General features: G+C 38.6%; 1 protein-coding gene across 18 annotated transcripts in view; it reads right to left on the bottom strand.

Annotated features, from left to right (window-relative positions):
* Window positions 1-508: 508 nt before the first annotated feature.
* The window catches only part of SRRM1 (serine and arginine repetitive matrix 1), a 28,525-nt gene continuing 7,197 nt past the window's right edge, over window positions 509-21,836 (bottom strand). For 3 of the 18 annotated variants that reach the window (XM_027965501.3, XM_042244559.2, XM_027965514.3), the window contains 13 exons: window positions 20,384-20,587; window positions 19,714-19,902; window positions 19,308-19,427; window positions 16,972-17,246; window positions 12,006-12,086; window positions 11,408-11,494; window positions 10,004-10,148; window positions 9,617-9,658; window positions 7,058-7,168; window positions 4,621-5,082; window positions 3,848-4,043; window positions 1,918-2,127; window positions 509-1,545 (listed from right to left, as the gene is read on the bottom strand). In XM_027965501.3, coding sequence (XP_027821302.1) covers window positions 1,441-1,545; window positions 1,918-2,127; window positions 3,848-4,043; window positions 4,621-5,082; window positions 7,058-7,168; window positions 9,617-9,658; window positions 10,004-10,148; window positions 11,408-11,494; window positions 12,006-12,086; window positions 16,972-17,246; window positions 19,308-19,427; window positions 19,714-19,902; window positions 20,384-20,587 — 2,227 coding nt within the window. In that variant the 3' untranslated portion in view covers window positions 509-1,440. The remainder of the gene's footprint in view (window positions 1,546-1,917; window positions 2,128-3,847; window positions 4,044-4,620; window positions 5,083-7,057; window positions 7,169-9,616; window positions 9,659-10,003; window positions 10,149-11,407; window positions 11,495-12,005; window positions 12,087-16,971; window positions 17,247-19,307; window positions 19,428-19,713; window positions 19,903-20,383; window positions 20,588-21,836) is intronic. The other 15 variants (XM_060410662.1, XM_060410661.1, XM_060410660.1 and 12 more) reach the window with 15 other exon arrangements.

A 21,836-nucleotide genomic window follows, 5' to 3' on the forward strand; every position in this document is an offset into this window, starting at 1 on the left:
TACCTTATCAGCTTCCAAGTTCTCTCAAGTTATATCACTCTCCTCAATCTTAAAATTAAAATATGGCCTGTAGGGAGCCAAATACCACACATACACACCAGACACCACCCATACCAATCACCCCACCCCACACATGCACACATGTGCCTCTGATAGAGGGAGACTGCTCCAGTCATTTTTTAGCCTTCATTCACTTCCTGGAATGTGCCAGACTCCTTCTGCCTTGGGGTAGACATACTGCGTGCTCTGCCTGAAATTCTTCCCTTGCCCTATGCCTGGCGGACCTGCCCATTATATACGTTCCAGTCTCACTGTGTACTTCCCTCTCATACACTTCCCATATTAATTACTAAATAAAGATGCCAGCACAGTTTCATCACCTTGTATTTCCCTTGCCCAATCCTCCCTCTGCCAGAGCTGCCAAGGGGGTAAAAACACAGGCCCTGCAAGATTCCCAAGGCGGGCCTCCTGCAGTGTTCAGGTGGTAATAAAAGTGAGTGGCCAACACTTTTAAATTTAGAAATTTATTCTGTTTAATCCACAAGCTTTATATAGCTTTAGTTAAAAAAAAAAAAAAAAAAAAACAGAAACAAAAACAAAACAAAAACAGTGAAAACAAGACACTATTTCAAAGTCTGGGCCCTTCCAGCTTTCCAAGTACAAGAGCTCTGAAAGTTGTATATACCGACTGGAACAAGACGAAATTATGAATGGAGCCATGACATTTCATGAAACAAAATTTTATGTAACTGAAGGATCCTTCCTGGGGCTAATTAATTGCCTTTACAAAAAAAGAGAAGAGAATGAAATTCCAGTGTTCCAAATCAACTTGTTACACATCTATATAAACCCACAGTGTCCTGGCAAACAACATGCTTTCATTTTCTGTCTCATCTTAGAGCTCGAATCCTGATTCATTTCAGCAGAGACTCCACAGGCAACAGGAAAGATCGTGGCATTAAAATATTCATTTATACTTGTGTGGTAGTTCAACAGTGGTCTTATTTCTGGGCAAGCTTGCAAACCATCAAGGTTGAAAGCATCATAACTTAAATGGGTGCTAAGACTCAAATGAGAAAAAGGAAAAAGGAAAGAAAAAGTAGAAAGAAAAACCTCTGGGAATAGCCAGGGGTACTTAAAGGAACCATAAGAATGCCAACAATATTTAAACCCCCTTTTTTAAAAAGGGGATTTTTCTTTTTTGGCTTAAAATATTTCACTCTAAACGAATTTATGTCAGCTGTCAATGAAAGAATGTCACTAATACACTGTGGACACCTTTTGCAATGTAAATCCATGCCCTTTTTTTTACATGGTGAACTTCAACCTAGCAATTATTACAACAAATGTTATAGTCTAAAGCTCAAACACATTTTAGCAATTTTGAAATTGAATTGCGTACAAACCAAATAAAATTTACATCGTAACAAACATTTCCACCTAGGACTGTGGGGACACTTGAGCCTTCCGCATTGATCTCAGGGCCTTTTCACGCAGGTGCTTTTCTAAGTCATCAAGGTTATCTTCAGCCTCACTTTCAGTCTCCTAAAAAAAAAAAACCAACCCAGAAAGGTTGTATCGTTAAATCTTGAGACAATGGTTGGCAATGTTGAGTCTTATCTGTGGTGATGGCAGCATAACTGTATGAATATACTAAAAACCATACTTTAAATGGGTGAATTACATGTTTAATAATATCAAAGTTCTTTTCAAAAATATACATTAAGCTTTTTGGACATTATTGATATTCTTATTTAGCCTTAGCAAATTCCTGCTCTTGGTAAGTGGTCCTAGAGAAACCAATCAGAACAGAGTTAACACTGGGCATCTAATTATTAGAAGAAAATTACTAAGCTACTTCTGCAAACCAAATGACTTAGCTACTCGTACAAACTTCAAGACAGGGCCCGTAAGTACCTTCTTAGGCTCTGGCTCTGCCTCTGGTTCTTCCTGTGCTGATGTGGTTGTGGGAGCAGCTACAGCTGCAGGGGTTACAGCAGCCGCAGCAGCGGCAGCTACAGCCTTCTCCTTCTTGTGTTTTTTGTGCTTCTTGTGCTTCTTATCCTTTTTGTGTTTCTTGTCCTTCTTTTTCTTCTTTTTCTTTCCACCTCCTTCTGGGTCTGAATTCTAGAAATCCAGAAAAACAAAAGCAATAAAATCAACCTGTCCAAAGAAACATTTTATTTCAAGGGAATAACCAGCTGAATTAATCTCAGGATTTCATAGGGCATCAGGCGGAAGAAGGTCCAAGGCCAGTCACCACCAAGAAAAGTACTCCTAAAGATGGGAGTAAAGACTTCCAAGAGCTGAAATGGATCCTGAAGGCTCAGCAGTGAAGAATCTGCCTGCAATGCAGGAGACGTGGGTTTGATACCTGGGTCAGGAAGATCCCCTGGAGGAGGGGATGGCAACTCACTCCAGTATTCTTGCCTGGGAAATCCCATGACAGAGGAGCCTGGTGGGCTACGGATCATGCGGTAGCAAAGTGTCAGACACGGCTGAAACAACTGAGCATGCAGGCACCTAACTGCACACTAAACCAGGTCTCCCAATCACAGACTGAATCAGGTCTCCAAGACTGGCCTGAGTCTGGGTCTACTTCCAGATACAAGGAAAAGCTCCATGATGAATAGGAAGAAAAGTCTCTGAACTCACCCAAATTGAATTCTGGTTCCTAAACCTACTAGTCAACCTCACACAAATTGTTTAACTTGTTCTGAAGCCTTTTTATCAACCTCAAATGGGTATTACAATCCCTAATAAGGCTGTTTACAGTAATTAAATGGGAATATCTGTAAACCACCCATCATACCAGCCTAAGTAATAAAAAACTATTACCCTAATTGTAAGTGTGTGTGATGGCCACATCTCTAGTCACTGATCTCTAGAATGCAGGGTTATTTATTCTCCACTGCATATATTCCAAATTTAAGCCAAGGGTAGGCTCTGCTATAAATGCATCTAGTCTGTAATGTAATTTTAAAATCTCTTATTTCCAAGCAATTACTTAAAATTCTTCATCATTCAACTAGTCTGCACAATAACACAACCCAATTAAGATGAACAACTAACTATTGATGTTTTTTATACAATATAAGAATCTGCCATGATTAATGAATCACAAAGAAAGGAAAACAGTTTAAGCTCTGATATTTTACTATCCCAATGACATGTAAGCTTGATAATGTAAAAACAAGAATGTTACTCTTATTTACATAGCCTGCCAAAGACAAGACTATCTGGGTCAATAACGTACTTTCTATTTCATCTAATATTTCACATGTTGCAAGATTCATTTGTTATTACAGAAATAATGTATTTCCACTATAGGAAAAATTAAGAGCATTAAAATGTAAAGAAGAAAAACTAAAGATCACTCATTATTCTCCTCTAAAACCACTGGTAACATTGTGCTATCTTGTGATACTTTTCTTAAAAAATAATGTAATCATACTAATAGACATGATCCAAGATCAAAACTTGCTTTACCTGTCCAATCGTAACTATCCCCAAACCTGTCAAATACTAGAGAGAACAGAAACACTAATTTTCTCCTAGATAATATTAGAATCAAGGTGTTTTTCCCCGTTTTTCTAAGTTATCTATATAGCTCAACCTTCACCACCAAGATTATAGAAATATTATAAGACACTGGAAATTAGTGGATATCTACAGAATATTAAGCATGGGCAATGATGCAAACACCACCACTTATTATGCGCCTCCTTTTGAAGTCCATCTGAATCACAGAAAATTATGCTCCTCTGAACTACAAAAGACGAAAACCTCTCTCCTTGCAAGTAACCATTTACCCTTATAAAGGAAGTCCACAACAGGGCAGACATACCCTTGCCGGTGATGGGCTTGGTGTTGGGCTTTTAGCCTTTTTAACCGGTACCGCTGGTGACCAGTTGGTGGAGGGTGACTGAGACTGGACAGGTGACGGAGGTGCTGGGGGCTTTTTAGCTGCTGGCTCAGGAGATCCCGAGACAGATCGGGAAGATGAGACCCTCCTTACCGACTGAGGGCTTGGTGAGGCAGCTCTAGAAACAGAAAGGAAAAACAAAACATTTAGCATTCAAAACAGAGATCCTTCTTTAAGAGAAAACCACCAACTACCATTAGATCACCAACTTTAATATTTTACAGCACTTAGTTTGCTGGCTGATTGTATCGACACAATTTTTATCATCTAAGTCTCCTGGAGAGTAGTTCCAAGCCCTACTGTCCTCTACCCATTCTATTAATGGTTCTTCCTGTAGGAAATTAGTAATGCCAGTTGCCATATTTAACACTGCTTTTATCAGTCTTACAGACATGCAAGAAGCATCCTATGCATCACTTCAGAGCTGGGTTTGGAAGCACACTTCTCAATTAACCTGATATCCTTAAGAACCAATAAAATCCTCATTTAGCTTATACCACAAGGAACTATCCTGAAAACAGAAAAGGATATATGAATAGGACTGAGAATTTGCCTTAAAGTTTGTATTCACAGCTGTTCTTTCCTGTTCTCAGTAAGTGTGTGTGTATGGGGGGTGGGGGGAAGAGAGTAGCTTCCAAACATAAAGAGCTATGCAAGTTAAGTGTTCCTAACCAAAAAAGATAAAACATTTTTACTTTTTTATCTTTTTGGGTTCCGGAGTCCTGGAGACTCTCCTAATGGGCCTAGAACTTGGAGATGGGGACTGCCTTCTTTGGGGTGACGATGATGCTCCTCTTCGAACAGGTGGAGGACTTGAGGTCTGAGGAGCACGAGGCCGTGGTGAGGGCGAATGCCGTTTGTTTGGCTGCGGTGACCGGGCCTCCCGGGCAGATCGGCTTGGGGAAGACCCTTTCCTATGCTTTGATGACAATGAAGGCGAACGTCTCTTGGTGACTGGGGGGCTTCTTTGTTTGGGAGGTGGTGAATGGGAGACCCGACGCTTTGGTGGTGGAGATGGTGATGCCCTTCGTTTAGGAGGGGGAGGGGGCGAAGCCGTTCTTCTCTTTGGAGGTGGAGAAGGAGAGTATCTCCTCTGTATTGGAGGAGAGTATCTTCTTGGGGAAGGTGAGCGACGACGTGGAGGAGGAGACGGAGTCCTAGGAAAAATACATCATGAAAGCTTAAAGGTCTAACAGACTAGAAACAGAATGCAAAGAAAATTATGCACTTACAGCACCAGAAAAAGAGAATATTTCTAAGTGGAAATGCCATGCCTTTATCCTTAAGTTAAAAAAAAAAAAAAAAAAGAAATCACTTAGTAAATTACTGTGTATCCTAGATGATTACAAATAAGACATTCTGGTTAGTGAAGATATAGGGTTCAGATTGAATTCAAACTTGTCAAGTCATTCAGCAAAATCCATGCAGAATCAATTTAGTATTTTTTCAGAAAAGAATCTTGCATTGCTCTGAAGAAACTGAAAATCCATTACTACTATTAGTAACTAGAAAACTACATTCATAAGATTCTGCTGACTGTGCAACTTGAGCTCAGGAAGCCTGCTTTGAAGAGCAGGCCTGTGGAGAGCACTCTACACTGGTGTCTGGGCTCTGTATTAGTGATCCGTGTTCGTTTGCACAGGGTTTGAAGGACACCACCCTGCCCTCACCCAAAGACTTGCATTCTGGGGGTCAAAAGAGCAGTGTTCAATGGGAACCTACTGCTAGGGAGAATGCACTCCTGCGGAAGTCCCACTTGGCCTTCCTCTTAATGCTTAATCCCTATATAACCTTAACATGCCTCTTAGAAACTAAACCTCAAAATAACATTCAGCTTCAACCACTTGCTTTTCTCCTGAAACATTCAGACCTTGAGCTCAAAGGTTTTACTGTCTAAAAATCATCTTTGGGAAAGGCCATACATTGTGCAACATCACAGAATGCATTTCCATTTAACTCTTACTAGTAACTCTGAACCCAGATTTCCTCACCTGGAAAATGGGAATACCACTATTAAGCAAGACCATCTTACAGACTAAAGATAAACTACATAACACATCTAATGGTTCAGCTGGCACATAAAAGGCATTCAGGGTGTAGTCACTATACCGCTTGATAATGTGTTTGAGCAATTCTCTTAAAAATTTTTTTCTCCCCTTTTACTTTGAAATCATTTTTTACTGACAGAAGAGCTGAACAATAGTAAAGACTTGCCACTTAACATCTCATACAACTATAGAAAACCCACCAAGACTATAAAATTAACCTTAGTGCTAATTTGCTATTAACTAAAAAATACTAATGCCACCTCAGTTTTCCCCAGTAATGTTCTTCTTCTGTTCCAGGTTCCAAAAATCAGGATCCTACATTGCCTCCAACTGTCCCATGCCCTTAGTCTTTCTGCCAATCTGTAACAGTTTCTCAGTCTCTCTCACAATCGACTTTTCTTTGAAGAATGCTCATCAGTTACTACGTAGAATAGCTTTCAATTTGGGTTTGTCTGAGATGGTCAGTGCTCTGTGTTCAAAGACCCAGTATCCAGAGATTTGACCAACCCATATTTAATGGGTTGAAAATATTTGAACATAAAAAGGTTTCCCCTAAAATCACTAGAGTGATTCTATCTTTTAATTTACTTCACCTCTTTTAATGGTATACGGTTTACAAATCCTAAAATTCACCCAATTTCAATTGTTTTAGTATACAGGTGACCCCTGAACAGAGGTTTGAACCACATGGGTCCACTTATATGTGGATTTTAAAAAATACACACTGCAGTACTACACAACCTGCCGCTGGATGAATCCACAGATATGGAAGGCCCAACCGTAAAGTTAGTTAGAGTCAGATTCTCAGCTCCTCATCGGTACCCCTAACTCCTGACCTTGCTGAAGGTCAACTGCATTCAGAGTCTTCAACCACGACAACTCCCAGTTTCCACCCCACCCTGGCCACCATCACCAATCCACTTTCTCTCCTTCTAGACTTGTGTGTCCTGGACGTGTCAGGTAAATGGAAATGTATAATATGTGGTATTTTGTAACAGCTGAACAAGGCCACTCAAATAAATATTTCAATCACAGAAATCCAAAGTTGCTCCCATCAGCACCCACGAGCCTGTCTCATAAATACCTTCGTCGTGGTGGTGGTGTGGGAGACCTGCGTCGACGAGGCGGAGGAGCAGGAGAAGGAGAACGTCGCCTTCTGGCGGGCGGTGGGGAGGGACTTCTCCTCCGTCTACCACTAAACCAAAGAAGAATTACAGTTGACTCAGAGTCACTAACATCTGTAACTAAGTGATCGAGATGATTTAGTTTCAGTCACTGTCAACCCAAAGGGCAGCAGCCATCACTCCATCCCTAGAGCAGTGTTTTTCAAACTACACTGAAGTCAGTCAAAACTCGGTCAGAACAGATTTAAATAAAAAAGAAAGAAAAGAGAAACTAAGTGTTTTAACTATGGGAAATTTTGTTGTGTGAAACTTTTGTTGCAGTATATAAATATACAGTCTGAGTCACATAAAACATTCTTAACATGACACAAGGTGAAAAAACTGTGATAACACTACCTCAGGGAGTTGCTTTTTAACTGGACTGTACATTGGAAACAGCTGGGAAACTTATCTGAACTTTGTGTTCACCAGGTCTTGGCTATGGTCCAGCTGATATAGGTTATTAATAAAAAGGTTATTAATAAAAAGGTTCTTCAAGTAACTTTTGATTCCTTGTTAGGAACAACTGTAAAGCCTAGAAAAATACAATGTTCTAATACAGATATTTACAATTAAAGGCCCAAAATCTGGGTGTCAGTGCTCCAAGTTCTTGATTAAAAAAAAAAAAAATACATTCCTGCGGTTGAACAAGAGTTGCAAACAATTAATTAAAAACACTACTCCAAAGACAAAGAAACAAAGCTGCCTGAGCACTTAAGCCATCATGAGGAGCACTGTGGTCAAAATATAGGTAAGATCACAGACCTTCATTCCGAGCTCCGTTGCACAACCAAAAGAGGCACACTTTCTCAAGTTTACTTGTCTTGATTCCCCAATAAAACTAATCAGAGTTCATTAACAGAACAATGAAAAGTCTAACATTCATTAATAACCTTGATTTTTAACTTCAACTTGCTTATGCTTCGTGAAGACTAAGACTTCACTTTAAACAGATTTAAGATATAAACTACAAGAGGCAATAGGTCAAGACAGATAAGCTTCAGATGACATGCAGACACCAAGTTTTTTATTACAAGAAAGACAGTAAAGGAGAAGTCACTTTATTAGCAGGGTTAATCTGAGAATTATAGGACCTAGAGAAACAGGGTGGATTACTATACTGTTTCAACAGGTAATGAAGATTTCAAATGGGTAAAGACATCTGGGTTTTGACTCAAAAAGAAAAAGGTTTACATTCACAAACCTGAGTAATGAGATGATACAAAGCAAAACTCCTAGTGTGTTATCAGTAGATATAATAGCACAAGAGGCTATTCTGTTGATTATATGGCTCCTCTTTTAAAATATTCTCATTAAAAAAAACTGAACTCAGATTAGAATCTATTATGATATACTAATGACCTGAGATATTCACCCTGTGCCTCAGTTTCAGTTGTAAAATGAAAGGCTTGGCATTACTAAAAGGTCTCTTTCAGTAATGACTTCCAACGTCCTGTGTTCCATGTGAGAAAATTGAAAAGAGAATAAAACCATAACCTGTTAAAAATGATGAAGTAGCCAAACTAGCATACTTAAGGAACTACAAGAGAAACGGGACAGTCCCTCGTAACTGGAATCTTGACACCAAATAGTCTCCAGCTTCTTTAAGCCGATATGACACACACCTCAGGGATTTAAAAAAGGAAAAGACAAACATCTTCCAGTTACTCTCAACACTTAATGCCAACCCAAGCCTTCAACTGCGTGGACACTGCTGAGTACAGAAGTCCCCCCACCACCCCACATTATGTAAGAACCAGTTTCATTAAGCCTCAAAACACAAAGCAGCCCTCAAGAATTAGGAATAGACAAGTCTCAGAATGAAGACAGCTTGCTATCTGTGCAGTGACCTCTTTAGAACCACATCATCTCCTTAGTCACACCGGTAGTGAGGACAAGTTATACACACAACAACTACTTTTTTACACTAAGTATGATTAATATTTGGGCTTCCCAGGTGACACAGTGGTAAAGAATCTGCCTGCCAACGCAGGAGATGCAAGAGACGTGGGTTTGATCCCTGGGTTGGGCAGAGTCCCTGGAGAAGGAAATGGCAACCCACTCCAGTATTCTTGCCTGGAGAATTCCACGGACAGAGGACAGGCTACAGTCCATGGGGTCACAAAGAGTGAGACACGACTGAGCACATGATTAATTTATCTTTAACTATTAAGGAAGGAATGTTCAACAGCCAAAGACAAAAGTTTAGAAGCATGAAAAATATTGCTTTAAGCCTTACAGTCATTTTTTAACCTTTTAAATGTCTCTCCCAAGTTTCTCTTGCCTTCCCTATCATCATCACAAAGCCCCCCCCCAACCCAAATCTAAAGAGCTATTATTACTGTCCTACCGCATTAATTTGATGTGTAAGAAAATATAATTAAATCAAACCAAAACAACTGAGGATCTTCTCCACCATCATAACCTGTAAACCTAGGAACAGGATGTAATCCTAATTTACAAAATAGCATCTAACCAACCTTTTAGTCATTGGCGATTGCCATCGCTTTCCCATCTGCATCCTGAGAGCAGTGGAAAAAAACAAGTGTCAAGAATTCCATTCACCAAATTAATAGATATATATATATATATATTTCAGATGTTCAAAGATAGTCAGAAGTAAATGCCATGATTTAACTGGTCTATTCAGGTCATGCACATGCATGACATGCTGGTACAAACTTACTAAATTCTCATTAAACAGTAATAATCACCGAACAAAAGAAAACCCAAATACCCCCAAATCTGACCATTTCCTACTATAAGTGCTAATGAAATGGAATTAACCCAATTCTAAATAAGCCCACAGCCCATCCCTTAAGTTATGAAGCTTTATCACAACTACAGATCAAGAGTGAAGACATTACCGAGGGGAAGCCTCCTTCTGGCGCTTTCGAGGTGATGGAGAGGCACTCCGGGAAGGGGAATGTCTCCGTCGCCTGCCTACCTCACCATTCTTCACATGGGACCTTTTGGGTCGTTCATCTTCTGAGGAAGAGGAGGAGCCAGAATCTAAAATTACACAATGAACAAAAATTTACATCAGATGTATGCTTAAAGGCCTGTACCTGTTTTTGGAAGCTAAGCAGAGGGAGTATCCAAATTAGCATATCAAGTTCACTAATATAAGTGAGCACACATACAAGCCATGAGTTCTGGAAAAAAGACTATTACCAATATGTGCTCAATGACTTCAAAGTCAAGCATACATAAATATATAATTATTTTATACAAATCATTTCCATAGCACAAGCCAAGAAGACAGCACTCCTTAAGAATCTAGTGATTTTCCAAAAAGCTCAGTAAAACTTAAAAAGCATCTCGAGCAATTACTTAATTCTAGTTACTCTAAGCACTTTTAAGGCTACTGAAAGCCCGACTGGGGTTTGAATGATTTACTTCATATCCCTATCATTTATCAAACAAGATATATCTGACAATTCCTATAAATACCAAAAAAATATCCAAAACATAATGCATTTTCAAACATTTCCATAATTGACCACATCTTAAAGGAGTTGCAAAAGCTATATAGCTTTAACTGACTTAATGTCACTGTGGAATGCTTTGGTTTCCATTTTATAAATGAAAAGAAAAGGCAGTGTCTAGACTCTGTCACAATTACCAACTGAGCTAATAAAACCAATATATCTGACTTCAAAATCAGGTTTCTGTGTACGTACTTTTTATTTCAGAAATTATAGATACACTCATATAAACACATACACAGAAAAAAAACTAGAAATAACCTAAATGTCCAAATAGGCAAGTGGCTCGATAGTATATTACCAATATTTTAAAAATGTAGCAGCCAGTAAATAAATGAGGTAGATCCTTAAGAACTAACAGGGGAAGATGTCTAGATACAGTAAGTTAAAAAGGCAAGCAATATAACCTACAGTTTGAGCCTGTTAGGTGTTTTGGGTTTGTTTTTAAACTACAGATACTTAATACATGCACAGAAAATTTCTAAATAAAATCTTTGGGGAGTTAAGACTGAGGGTTGAGAAAAGAAACATACTTTTCCAATTTTTATTCCTGTTTTAAATTTTGTACTCTGAAGATCTATTACTTTTACAACAATCTAAAAGAAAATTAAGTTTTTAAGGAAGTACTTAATACCAAAGCTCCAAAACTAACAATTCCTCATATTTCTATGAAGGCACAAAAATATTTCTCCTAAATACACTCACTACACTTCTGGATATTTTTATCTTAAGTACTTTTATTAGGACATGCAGAGAAAAAGAGCAGGTCCTCAGTGTCCATACCAGACGAAGACTGCTGGTTCTGTCGTCTATACTGGCGCCTCTGCTGCACAGAATCTGCTGCAGCCATTTTGCCACCTTTATCTTCTTCTGAAAGAAGGATGCATTTAGAAAGTGCTTCTTTAGTTATGCATACAGAAAATATAACATATTTGAGTTGGGAAATATTCTCCTAAACTTTTATTTGTGATAGCTGGGTCAAGCACTATCTACTCTTCCCCCGACAACAAACAGAGGAGGAGCTTAAAATGCCAATTTAAATGCCAATTTAGATTATCTTCATTCACCAAATATAATGAAAAAATAAACTTATCTAGGCATTTGTGACAGTTCGGGCTGGGTGCCAAGCACTTATAAACATTATTTCAGTTAACCACCAAAGACTAAAGGATGGCACTATTATGCATTTCAGAGATGGAGGGGAGAGGAGAAGAGGCTCAGATAAATTAAGTAATTAAAACAAAACATAGTGGAACTTGGGATTCAAACAGGCCAGTCTGACTTCCAATCCTAGCTCTTAATCATTAAGCCATAAACTATGATTAATCTTTAACCAGAAACAAATTCAGCTTAAAACACAAAACAAGCACAAAACACTTACCCGATTCAGATAACTCTACTTTCCGAGGCTTCGGTGCTGGTGAAGGGGATTCTCTTTTCTCAGTACCTTTATGTTTTGTCACTAAAAATGAGGAGGGGGAAAAAAAGCCCCACTTACATACATTAAAAAAACGAAACAAAAGGCTACACATTTTAATGATACAAAAGAAGTGTGACTCTTCTCAAAAATAATTTACTGACAATTAAAAAGTCCTCTTAAAGATCTTGTTGTCATTATCTGAAGCAAAAGAAGTAATTAATAAATGTCTGGTGAAAAGCCTCAGAAAGCTCTATAATGATTTTAAAACTTTCAAACTTTCTCCCAAGAGAAACAGTTAAGAGAATAGCAGTTCAGTTCAGCATGCAGAAGGAAATGGCACCCCACTCCAATATTCTTGCCTGGAGAATCCCAGGGACGGAGGAGCCTGGTAGGCTACAGTCCATGGGGTTGCAGAGTCGGACACGACTGAGCGACTTCACTTCACTTCAGTTCAGTAAACCTCTATGTGCTACCTTAAAATTTCAAGCACACACTCTTGACTATGCAAGCACTTGTAAGCACCACTACCGGTTGGTCCAGAAAAGTAATAAAGATAATAAATGATTAAGACATAAGATCTGATGAAACTTTCACAGAGAAAAACATGTGATCTGGAAATCTGAGGAACAAATTGGTCATCTAAGAGACCAAAGGCTCTTGATGTAGAGAATAGCCTTCAAAATAGCAGGAGGGACTTAAACTACCTGTAAAAAAACTTCAAAAAAAGTTGGTCTTCCCTGGTGGCTCAGTGGTAAAGAATCTGCCTGCCAATGCAGGAGACACGAGTTCAATGCCTAGTCTGGAAAGACCCTACATGCCACGGAGCAACTAAGCCCGTGCACCACAACTACTGAGCCCTCCTCACACCTCAAGGTCTGACGCCCACATGCCCTAGAGCCCAGTTCTTAGCTACAGAAGCCACTGCAATGTGAAACCCGTGCACGACTAGAGGATAGCCCCAGCTTGCCGCAACTAGAGCAAAAGCCCAGGAAGCAGTGAGGGCCCAGCACAGCCAATAAATAAAATTATATATACAGTCAATAAATACAATTACATATGTATATAATATATATATATGTAGACCTTCAACATGGTAAAAATATTAAATGCTAAGACTGAAGGTTTCTTTCTAAAGCTTAATTAAAAAAAGTAACCTCAACCAAAGTCACCCAAATAATTCCAGTGAACTAGGATCTGAATCCAAGACACTATTTCTATGGCACAGGCATAAGCTTTAATTTCTAACAATTACTATTTCTGTTTATCCTATCCATTCCATTGCCTCAACTAAAATCAAATGTTTATACATAATCATTAGTCTTACCCAAGATTAACCTAAAATATCAGAGAACAGTCCTCTAAGAACTAAACCTAAAGACAATATGATTGCCTCAGGATCCTCACATTTGTTTTTGTTTCACTGAAGCAATTAACATGGAATGTTTAACATTTATATGATTTTGTTTAACAGACACTCATATTCAAATTTCTCTAAAGATTTATTTTAAGAGGCAGTAATGGCCATCTAATCATCTTTGCTGAGGCAATCCAATCAAAGAATTTAACTACACTTTTTATTAATTCTACCTAATAATAAGCCTTTTGGAAAAATCACTGGAATGGCTACAGAATCTAGTGATTAGACAGTCCAGTGATTATTTAATTAGTGATCAGTAGCAAGACTGCACTTAAAAAGTATTAGCCTCCAATTAAAATAAATAAATTTATATTAAAAAACATGCATTTTAACAAATTCAAATAGAAAGGCCTTTAAAATTTTAAACATGCAAAGCTCTTTTCTGGATAGGTCCTCTTCATTTTTAAGTGTCAGTGACTCTTCAACTCTGAAAACAATATTTTAGGGAATCTAGTTTATAAACCTGCATATCAAAGTGCCACTTTAGAGAACTGGGTTCTGAAATGTGTACTTGGATGCCAAAATGCATTTTCCTCTAAGAAACATTAAAAAGTGGTTATGTTTGCTATATATTTGGCAAATAAATGCCTGTGGAGCAAATAATGCAATTGAGCTATAACATTATATTTTCCCCCCACAGAAGCTTGTATTTGGAGTTTTATCCTGATTTAATCTCTACAATGGCTTGGCTAAAAGTCATTACTGATATAATCAGTGCTAAACATACTCCCTACTCTGGCTTAATAAGATTAACTGAATCATATCATTATTAGTACTATGTTTCATCAGTGCTTGCTTGTTTAGGAAAGATTTTTCAACAGTTCATTTTTATCTTAAAAAAAAAGGAGCTTATTTTTATGTTGATGTTTCATTTTTAGCATTCAAGGGGGAAAATCATTCTAGCATGAAGTCTGAAATCTCTGAAGTCACCGAAAAACCAGTATTTTAAATTTATTTCAGTAGTCCTATTAATCATTAATCTTGCAGACTTGCTTGAAAGATCAATCTGGTAAAGATAAGTCACTCTGTGACCAGAATTAGTAAAAGAATCATTAAGTATTTACAGAGCACAATTTATATTGCTGCACTGATCTCAACTTAAAATTATCATCACCACTATAGGTATAGATCCTCTGGAAACATATTTCATTAAATATTTCACTGATTTCAAAGCACTGTTTTATGTACTAAGATAATGCCAATTTAACTATGACATGCCATTGATTACAAAATGCTTCCTTTCAGGTAACAATGTGTATTATATTCCAAATAGTTTATTTTACCTTTAATTCTCCAAAAGTTTTCCTTCTTTCCTTCCACTCCATCCACCCACTATTAACAGTAGAACCTTAAGGCCCTGATTGATAACTACCACAGGAAATACGAAAGTAAAATATATCACTTTTCAATGGTATCACTACTCTTATTAGCAGTGGAGACACGAAAGGAATTTCTAAAATCATACCACCAGGTACAGAAGCTGAAAAACTTGATCCTGCCTTCCATCTCTCTCCCCTAGCAATCAAAACAGGCATTTGGGGTTCGGAAAGCTGGGAGACATTTTTCAACTGGGAACCCAAATTCTAGTCCTGGCTGGTTGACCTTGACCATAATCACTTAACCTGAGAACCTGTTTCTTGATGACAGTCTCTCAAGTCTTTCCTAGCTCTGAAATTTCATCACAAAGGGTTGGGATCGCTTTACTATAAAAAGCTATTTATCTCCAAGTAGTTAGAACCAATGTTCAGCTTCAGTGGACAAAAGGCAGCTCTCACTACACTGCCCACAGTCTGTTTCTTTGGTTGGGTTTTGCTTGGACATGGAAGACCTGCCCCATCAGCTCCAGGAATATAACTGGTCCCCTGCCTTCCACCTTCACTTCCCTTCACTGTGACTTGTTTTCAAAAAGCAGCAGTCCACTCTTTCTGACAACATATCAAAACAAGAGGTGGTACCTGTGCAGACCCTAACAAAGGTAATAAATAACGCTTAATCAACCTATTTAATAAGGATTCAGTCCTTCCACTCAGGTACTTTTTTATTCTTTGGTGATATGATGTACATAGGAAAATCATAATCTGATATATGTCTGCAAGGTAACATTCATAACATTTTTTTTTTTACTAGACAACTTTCTAGCTCTAGAGAAAGGAAAGTATTCAGAAGTGCAAAAACTTCACCAGAAAAGAAAAACAGGTCAGGACAACAGGCATCAGTGACTGGAAACTCCTCAACAGAAAGTAATATGGGACGTGATTATTATGAAAGAAAGTCATCCTAAGATACCCATACTTAAGTCTGAATCTGGAAGACCTAAATGTGTCTCTGTTTTTATCCAGCTGTCAGTCTGATGAGTCAAAGCAACAAAACTGACTGCATAATATTCATGGTATCAGCAAATTAACCTGCTGAAGTTCAGAAATAATCTATACATCTTTACATTTTACCATCTGACAGTACCCTCACCCCTCACTCTGACAGCATGTCTACACTTCACAGTAACAGACTGCAAAACAGCAAAATCTGTCTTTCTAGATATCACCATATTGCAGTTGTGGGGACAGGGGGTGGTGGAGGGGTGGACACAAACAAAGCAGCAGGGTACTGATTAGAAATGCTGCTCTCGTCAACCTCAGAAAAACACAACAGTCAAGATTTTGCCTGGGATATCCCCATTTTTTTCATTTATAACCTGAAAACTTAAATGAGATCAGAGCAATCCCAGTATATATTAATCTACAGATTGCTCCTTAAAACCCAGTTACTCTAACAGTTCTTTTATGATCACACCCTTCCCCCTCTACTCACCTATCAGGTTGCTTATTATTCCAGCCCTAAGTACCAGAGGCTCAACTCAAATGGATACCATAGCTTTTCTCCATTGTGTATTTAACGCTTAAGAAACAAACGCCAGCAGACCACAACCTTCACTCAAAACTAACATAGCATTCTACTTGCCTGGCAGGATCACAGATCATAAATTCCTCAGAAATCAATCTGCAGAATAAAGCAAGGACAACACTCAGAAGAACCTTGCCTAGAGCCTAAATTAAAAAAAACAAACCAGCTTTTAGGAGGGCACCATGTCCCTCCCTAGAGAGTACAATATGCCACAGAAAGGAATTAAAACAGAATATTAAGTCCTCCAGTAAGATATCAAACAAACTATCTGCAGGGTATAAAAAAAGTTAACTGGTCTCATAGTAATAAAATGATCCCTTTACCATGACAACACAAACTTCTGGTAAGTTACCCCAACTCTACCAGCCCACGGCTGATAACAGCACATTTTTCCACCTACTCAACGCCAGAGGGCAATGCTAAAAACAGAACCATTTTACAGGTAAACTCCATTTCAGCAAACTCCCAAGAGCTTAGAGCAGGGAAAAAAAGGTGAGAGTCTAAGCAAATTTAGGAAAGACATGACACAAATATCACCCAGCTAATTCATACTTTGAAGGCAGCAGGGACAGCATGAAGAAGAACATACTGTTTTTATGTGATTTTTACCTTTACCTGAAGTTCTCCCTGGAGAGACAGAAACACGACTTTTCCTTGTACGGTTTGACTGCTGGGGTGTTGGGGAATGACGAGTTTTTGGCGGCGGAGTAGCTGGAGGTGATGGCCTATGCCTTCGCCTAGGAGGACTTGCTGAAGGAGATAACCTACGAGCTTTTCGAGGAGGGCTGGATGTCCTCTTCGGAGGCTTCTTTGGCGGGGACCGGGAACGAGACGAAGAAGATGATGAACTACTCCCAGACAAGGATGCTGACGAACGCCTTCTTCTGTGGAACAAAGTACTCATGTTCATTAACTGCATGCTCAGAGAGAGTGACCTTACAGGTATGTATGCACAGTTTACACAAAAATACAGCTATTTTTATCCAACTTTTGAGTTTATGTAGCTAAGCACATAAATGAGTTTGCTTTTTTAAAAGAGTATGAAACAAAACCATAACCCAGGGTAGGAAACAGCTAGTTCTGAGACTAACTAAATAACTTATTCTGATAAATGCTTCTGTTTGAGTTGTCTCTCCCATAGTTGTAAAATGTCAAGTGCTATACAACTAACCGGTCTCTTCTTGCCTTAGGAAGAATGAGTGTTTTGGAGTCTGCATACAAAATTGGGGTGGCAAAGTATTTTTTCATTTAATAACACAATGTCAAGCAACCTTTTATGTTGCATTAAAAAAAAGCACAATATTAGGAATTCATTTAGCTACATAAACTTAGAAGCAGGGGACTCTCGAATTCTGCGGCAAAATCTGTGGTAAGTTCTGTTGCAATTATGTGTACCTGCAGAATTCACCTTTGGCGGAAGAATTCCTGAGAACCTGAAAAAAAGAAACCCTACCTTAAGTGTGAGACAAAAACTGGCTGAAAGGGAATCTTACACAATCTGCAAATTATCTTGACTGCTAAACGGCTTAGTAAGCAATTCAAACACACTGTTTGCAAAACTCCAGTATGAGAAGTAGCTGTTTCCACTAACCTTATACTACAAAGCACCAGCATTACTTTTCTCCTAAGGAGGAACAGTAAATTTTACAAAAGTGGGATGCCTAAAATTGACCGACCATTTACATCTTTAGTCTCTTCACTGTAACATCAATTCCATAATTTCTAGTAGTACTTATAAAAAATGGTCCAACATATCTTGACAACTCCTCCCTGGAAAAAAATATTGTCTTTTTTTGGTCTGTTTCTGTCTTATTTTGGCTGCACTGGAAGGGTTGTGGAATCTCAGTTCCTCAATCAGAGACTGAATCCGGGCCACATTAGCTAAAAAGTGCCTAATCCTAACCACTAGACCACCAGAAAATTCCTCCAAAATATCTTCTTTAAAAATATGGGATTCTGGAAAACTTCAGACTACAGAAACAAAACAAAATTACAGAGCTTATTATCTCCAAGTTGATTTGGTTCCTTGAAAAACCTGAATAGACTCAAAACACAAAAAATTCTGTCCTAAATATAATCTGAAGCACAATAACCAGTTCCTTCTAAAAACAGGTGAAATGCATCGTCAAGAAGGCACAAAACTCTGCTACCAGTACACTACACCTCTACTCGAAGCAGGTGTGGCAATAATCTTTTTGTTCAAAGTGTTTGATCCTAACATTTTACCTTATGCTAATTTAAAAATTATTTTTAAAAAGAACACCAGTATTGACAAAGTGACTTTTATGCCAAGTCTCTTCAAAAATTGGACCAAACTGCCATTAATGGTTATTATCTACAGAATGAGACTGTAATTTTCAAATCATTTCATTTCTACTTGAACTGTTTATTGTTAAGTACTCATTATTTCTTTAATATGGAAGAAACATTAAGGTATAATGGATTATTTTAACACTCCAGCATTTTTGCCTAGGAAATCCCATGGTGGGCTACTGTCCACTGGGTTGCCAGAGCTGGACACGACTTAGTGACTGAACAGTAACAAAAGCAGTTTACTGACTCTATAGTCATCTATATTCAGAAGCTAGTGGTAATTAAAAGCCAAAGGGAGAAGGTGGACAATTCCCTTACTTGGTTAAGATTTCCTGGTAGGGTCCAAAAGGGTAAAGATTAACACAAATACCCAACAAGATGGTGAACGTCTTGTTTTTTTTTTAATCTTCTAGCACTGGATAAGTGTTATCACTCAAAAATAACAGCATTACACCTCAAATGAGGTATCCCTTCATGAGACATTACCTATTATTGCTCATGAGTTCCTTTTTTTTTTCTTTCCTGAAGAAACACTAACTCAAAGATTAGCCTGAAACGAACACAATGCACTTTTGTACACCTGACAGCTCCAAATTTAGAAAAACCACCCCCCCAAACCCCCAAATGCTCACCGTCTCACTGGAGATCTACTCCTTCTATGCCTTGGTGGAGGAGGCATTCGTCTCGGTGGGGTCCTTCTTCGAGGAGATGGCCGTCTTCTTGGGCTTGGCCGCCTTCTAGGTGAGTAAGATCTGCCACAACAAAATTAGAATCTGAGTAAACCATATGCAAGGAATGAATTCCTTAGCATAGTTTTCTCAACAGCTACATTTAAAAAATGGATTTCAAGGGACACAATTTTTTGTGTGGAGACTTTTAATAGAATGTAGACAGTGTTCTCAAATTATCTCTGGAAATCCAAAACATAAACCTGTGCTAAATTATTTTCTACTGCTCTGAAATACTTTACCTAATTCTACCTAGGAGAACAACACATAAAAATTCGAGATCTATTCAGATCTTAAAGCCACTACTCACCTTGATCGAGATCTATGGCGCCTTCTTGGTCTAGTATGAGAAGGAGAGCGAGAACGTGTCCGGGATCTTGACTTTGAACGTGACCGAGATCTTGGTCGGGTCTTTTCCTTTTCCTTTTTGGAGTTTTTCTCTGGAGAAGGTTCTTTAGGCTCTAGTACTGGTTCAGTCTTGGGAACTTTCAGGATGTCACTGTGGGGTGGGGGTGGGGTGGGGGGGTTGAAAAAAAACTTATTTTGTGCCTTTTCTACTTAGACTCCTAAGTCTTAATACAATGATATGAAAAAGTTATCTCTCTCTAAAAAGTTTTCAAAATCTATGAAGACATCGAGAAAGATGTATATACATGACTGAAATCCAGTGAACAACTAACAATTCTAACCACATGTATTTTTTAAGAGTGCAAAGGTGTCCATGATATGGGGGATGGGGGAGCAAGTTACAGGATATAAAATCTCTGAAACAACACAACCAGCAGATAGCAGTGGCCACCTTTGGGTCATCTTACTTATACTCTATTATAAAATTTGAATTTCTTTTCAACAATCTAACTTTATAATTTTAAAGACCTGTAAGGAAAACAAGTTTACGTTTCTAACTCACAAGTATATTTATTGTCACTTAATAATAGCCTAAAACTGTGATATTTAAAAATGAATTTTTATGTACTTGCCTAGTAGAAGTGGCCTCTTGTACTGAAGCTTCTTTTACTTTCACTGATGGCTCTGGGAGCTCTGGAGTTTTTTCCTTCTTCTCTGGAGCAGGGGAAGGACTCCGGCTTTTGGTTCTGTGACGGGGAGACCGAGAATGACTGCGCTTTCTCTCTCTCCTGACAGGGGAAGATCGTCTTCTAGGGGAAGGAGATCTGGACTTGCGTCTAGGATGAAAGCAATTTTTTTTTCAGGTTTTTTAAATAAAGTGGACCAGGGAAAAGGGTCAAAAGAAGTGAGGTTAACCTTTTACATTCACCATTATTGTCTACACCTGTGCAATTCCCTATAGATACACGATATCCTCTCACGTTTATTTAATAGGAAAAGGGCAGAGAAAACACCAGAAAAACAAGCCAATGAAGGATAACATTCTCTCTTGTAACAGTTTTAAGTGTTAATCACTCAGTCACGTCTGACTCTCTGTGACCCCATGAACTGTAGCCCACCAGGTCCCTCTGCCCATGGAGTCCTCCAGGCAAGAACACTGGAGTGGGCTGCCATTTCCTTCTCCAGGGGATATTCTTGACCCAGGGACTGAACCTGGGTCTCCTGCACTGCAGGTGGATTATTTACTGTCTGAGCCACCAGGGCAGTCCCATAACAGTTATAAGAGAGGAACATACTGACTCAGGCTCTAGATTTAGGTTCTTAATCATTCCAAGAGTTGAGAAGACCAAAGGACTTTTTACAGGAAGAGGATGTGTAAGAGGAATGAAACCGCTAATAATAAGAAAGCCGTCTGTTGAAAGTGAAAATCACTCAGTCGTGTCCGACTCTTTGTGACTACACAGTTCATCGAATTCTCTAGGCCGGAATGCTGGAGTCGGTAGCCTATCCCTTCTCCAGGGGATCTTCCTGACCCAGGAATCGAACCAGGGTCTCCTGCACTGCAGGTGGATTCTTTACCAACTGAGCTATCAGGGACGCCCTGTATATAAATCAGATTTTAAAAAGCAGTTTACATCCAGACAGATCCCATCAAAATTCATCAGGTACTCTTGGTATTGCACAAAAAATGACTAGGGCAATTAAAGCAATATGCTCTTCAGAAAAGGATGAATATATCAAATTGCCTAAGAGAGCTTTTTGGGAAGAGAAGCCCCTTTTCCATTTCAACAATTGTTTCCCTAACCTGAAATAAAAGAGTAAATCTGGTTCACTTCAAATAGTTACCACTATGATTTGTGCCTAACTCTAGAAATACTGCTTCCCTGCTAACAGCTTTTCATATCAAGTATATCAATAAAAGGGACAAAGAAATTACCTGCTCTCTTTACTGATTCCAGCCAGCTAATTTATGAAGATATTAGAATCCTAAAAACGGAAAGCCTAATGGAATTCTCACCAGCACAAATACACAAGTTGAATCATAGATTAAAAAATGGGAACCTAACCATAGTCTCAATGGAAGGA

Source organism: Ovis aries, chromosome 2 (assembly GCF_016772045.2).
Source record: "Ovis aries strain OAR_USU_Benz2616 breed Rambouillet chromosome 2, ARS-UI_Ramb_v3.0, whole genome shotgun sequence".
Lineage (NCBI taxonomy): Eukaryota > Metazoa > Chordata > Mammalia > Artiodactyla > Bovidae > Ovis > Ovis aries.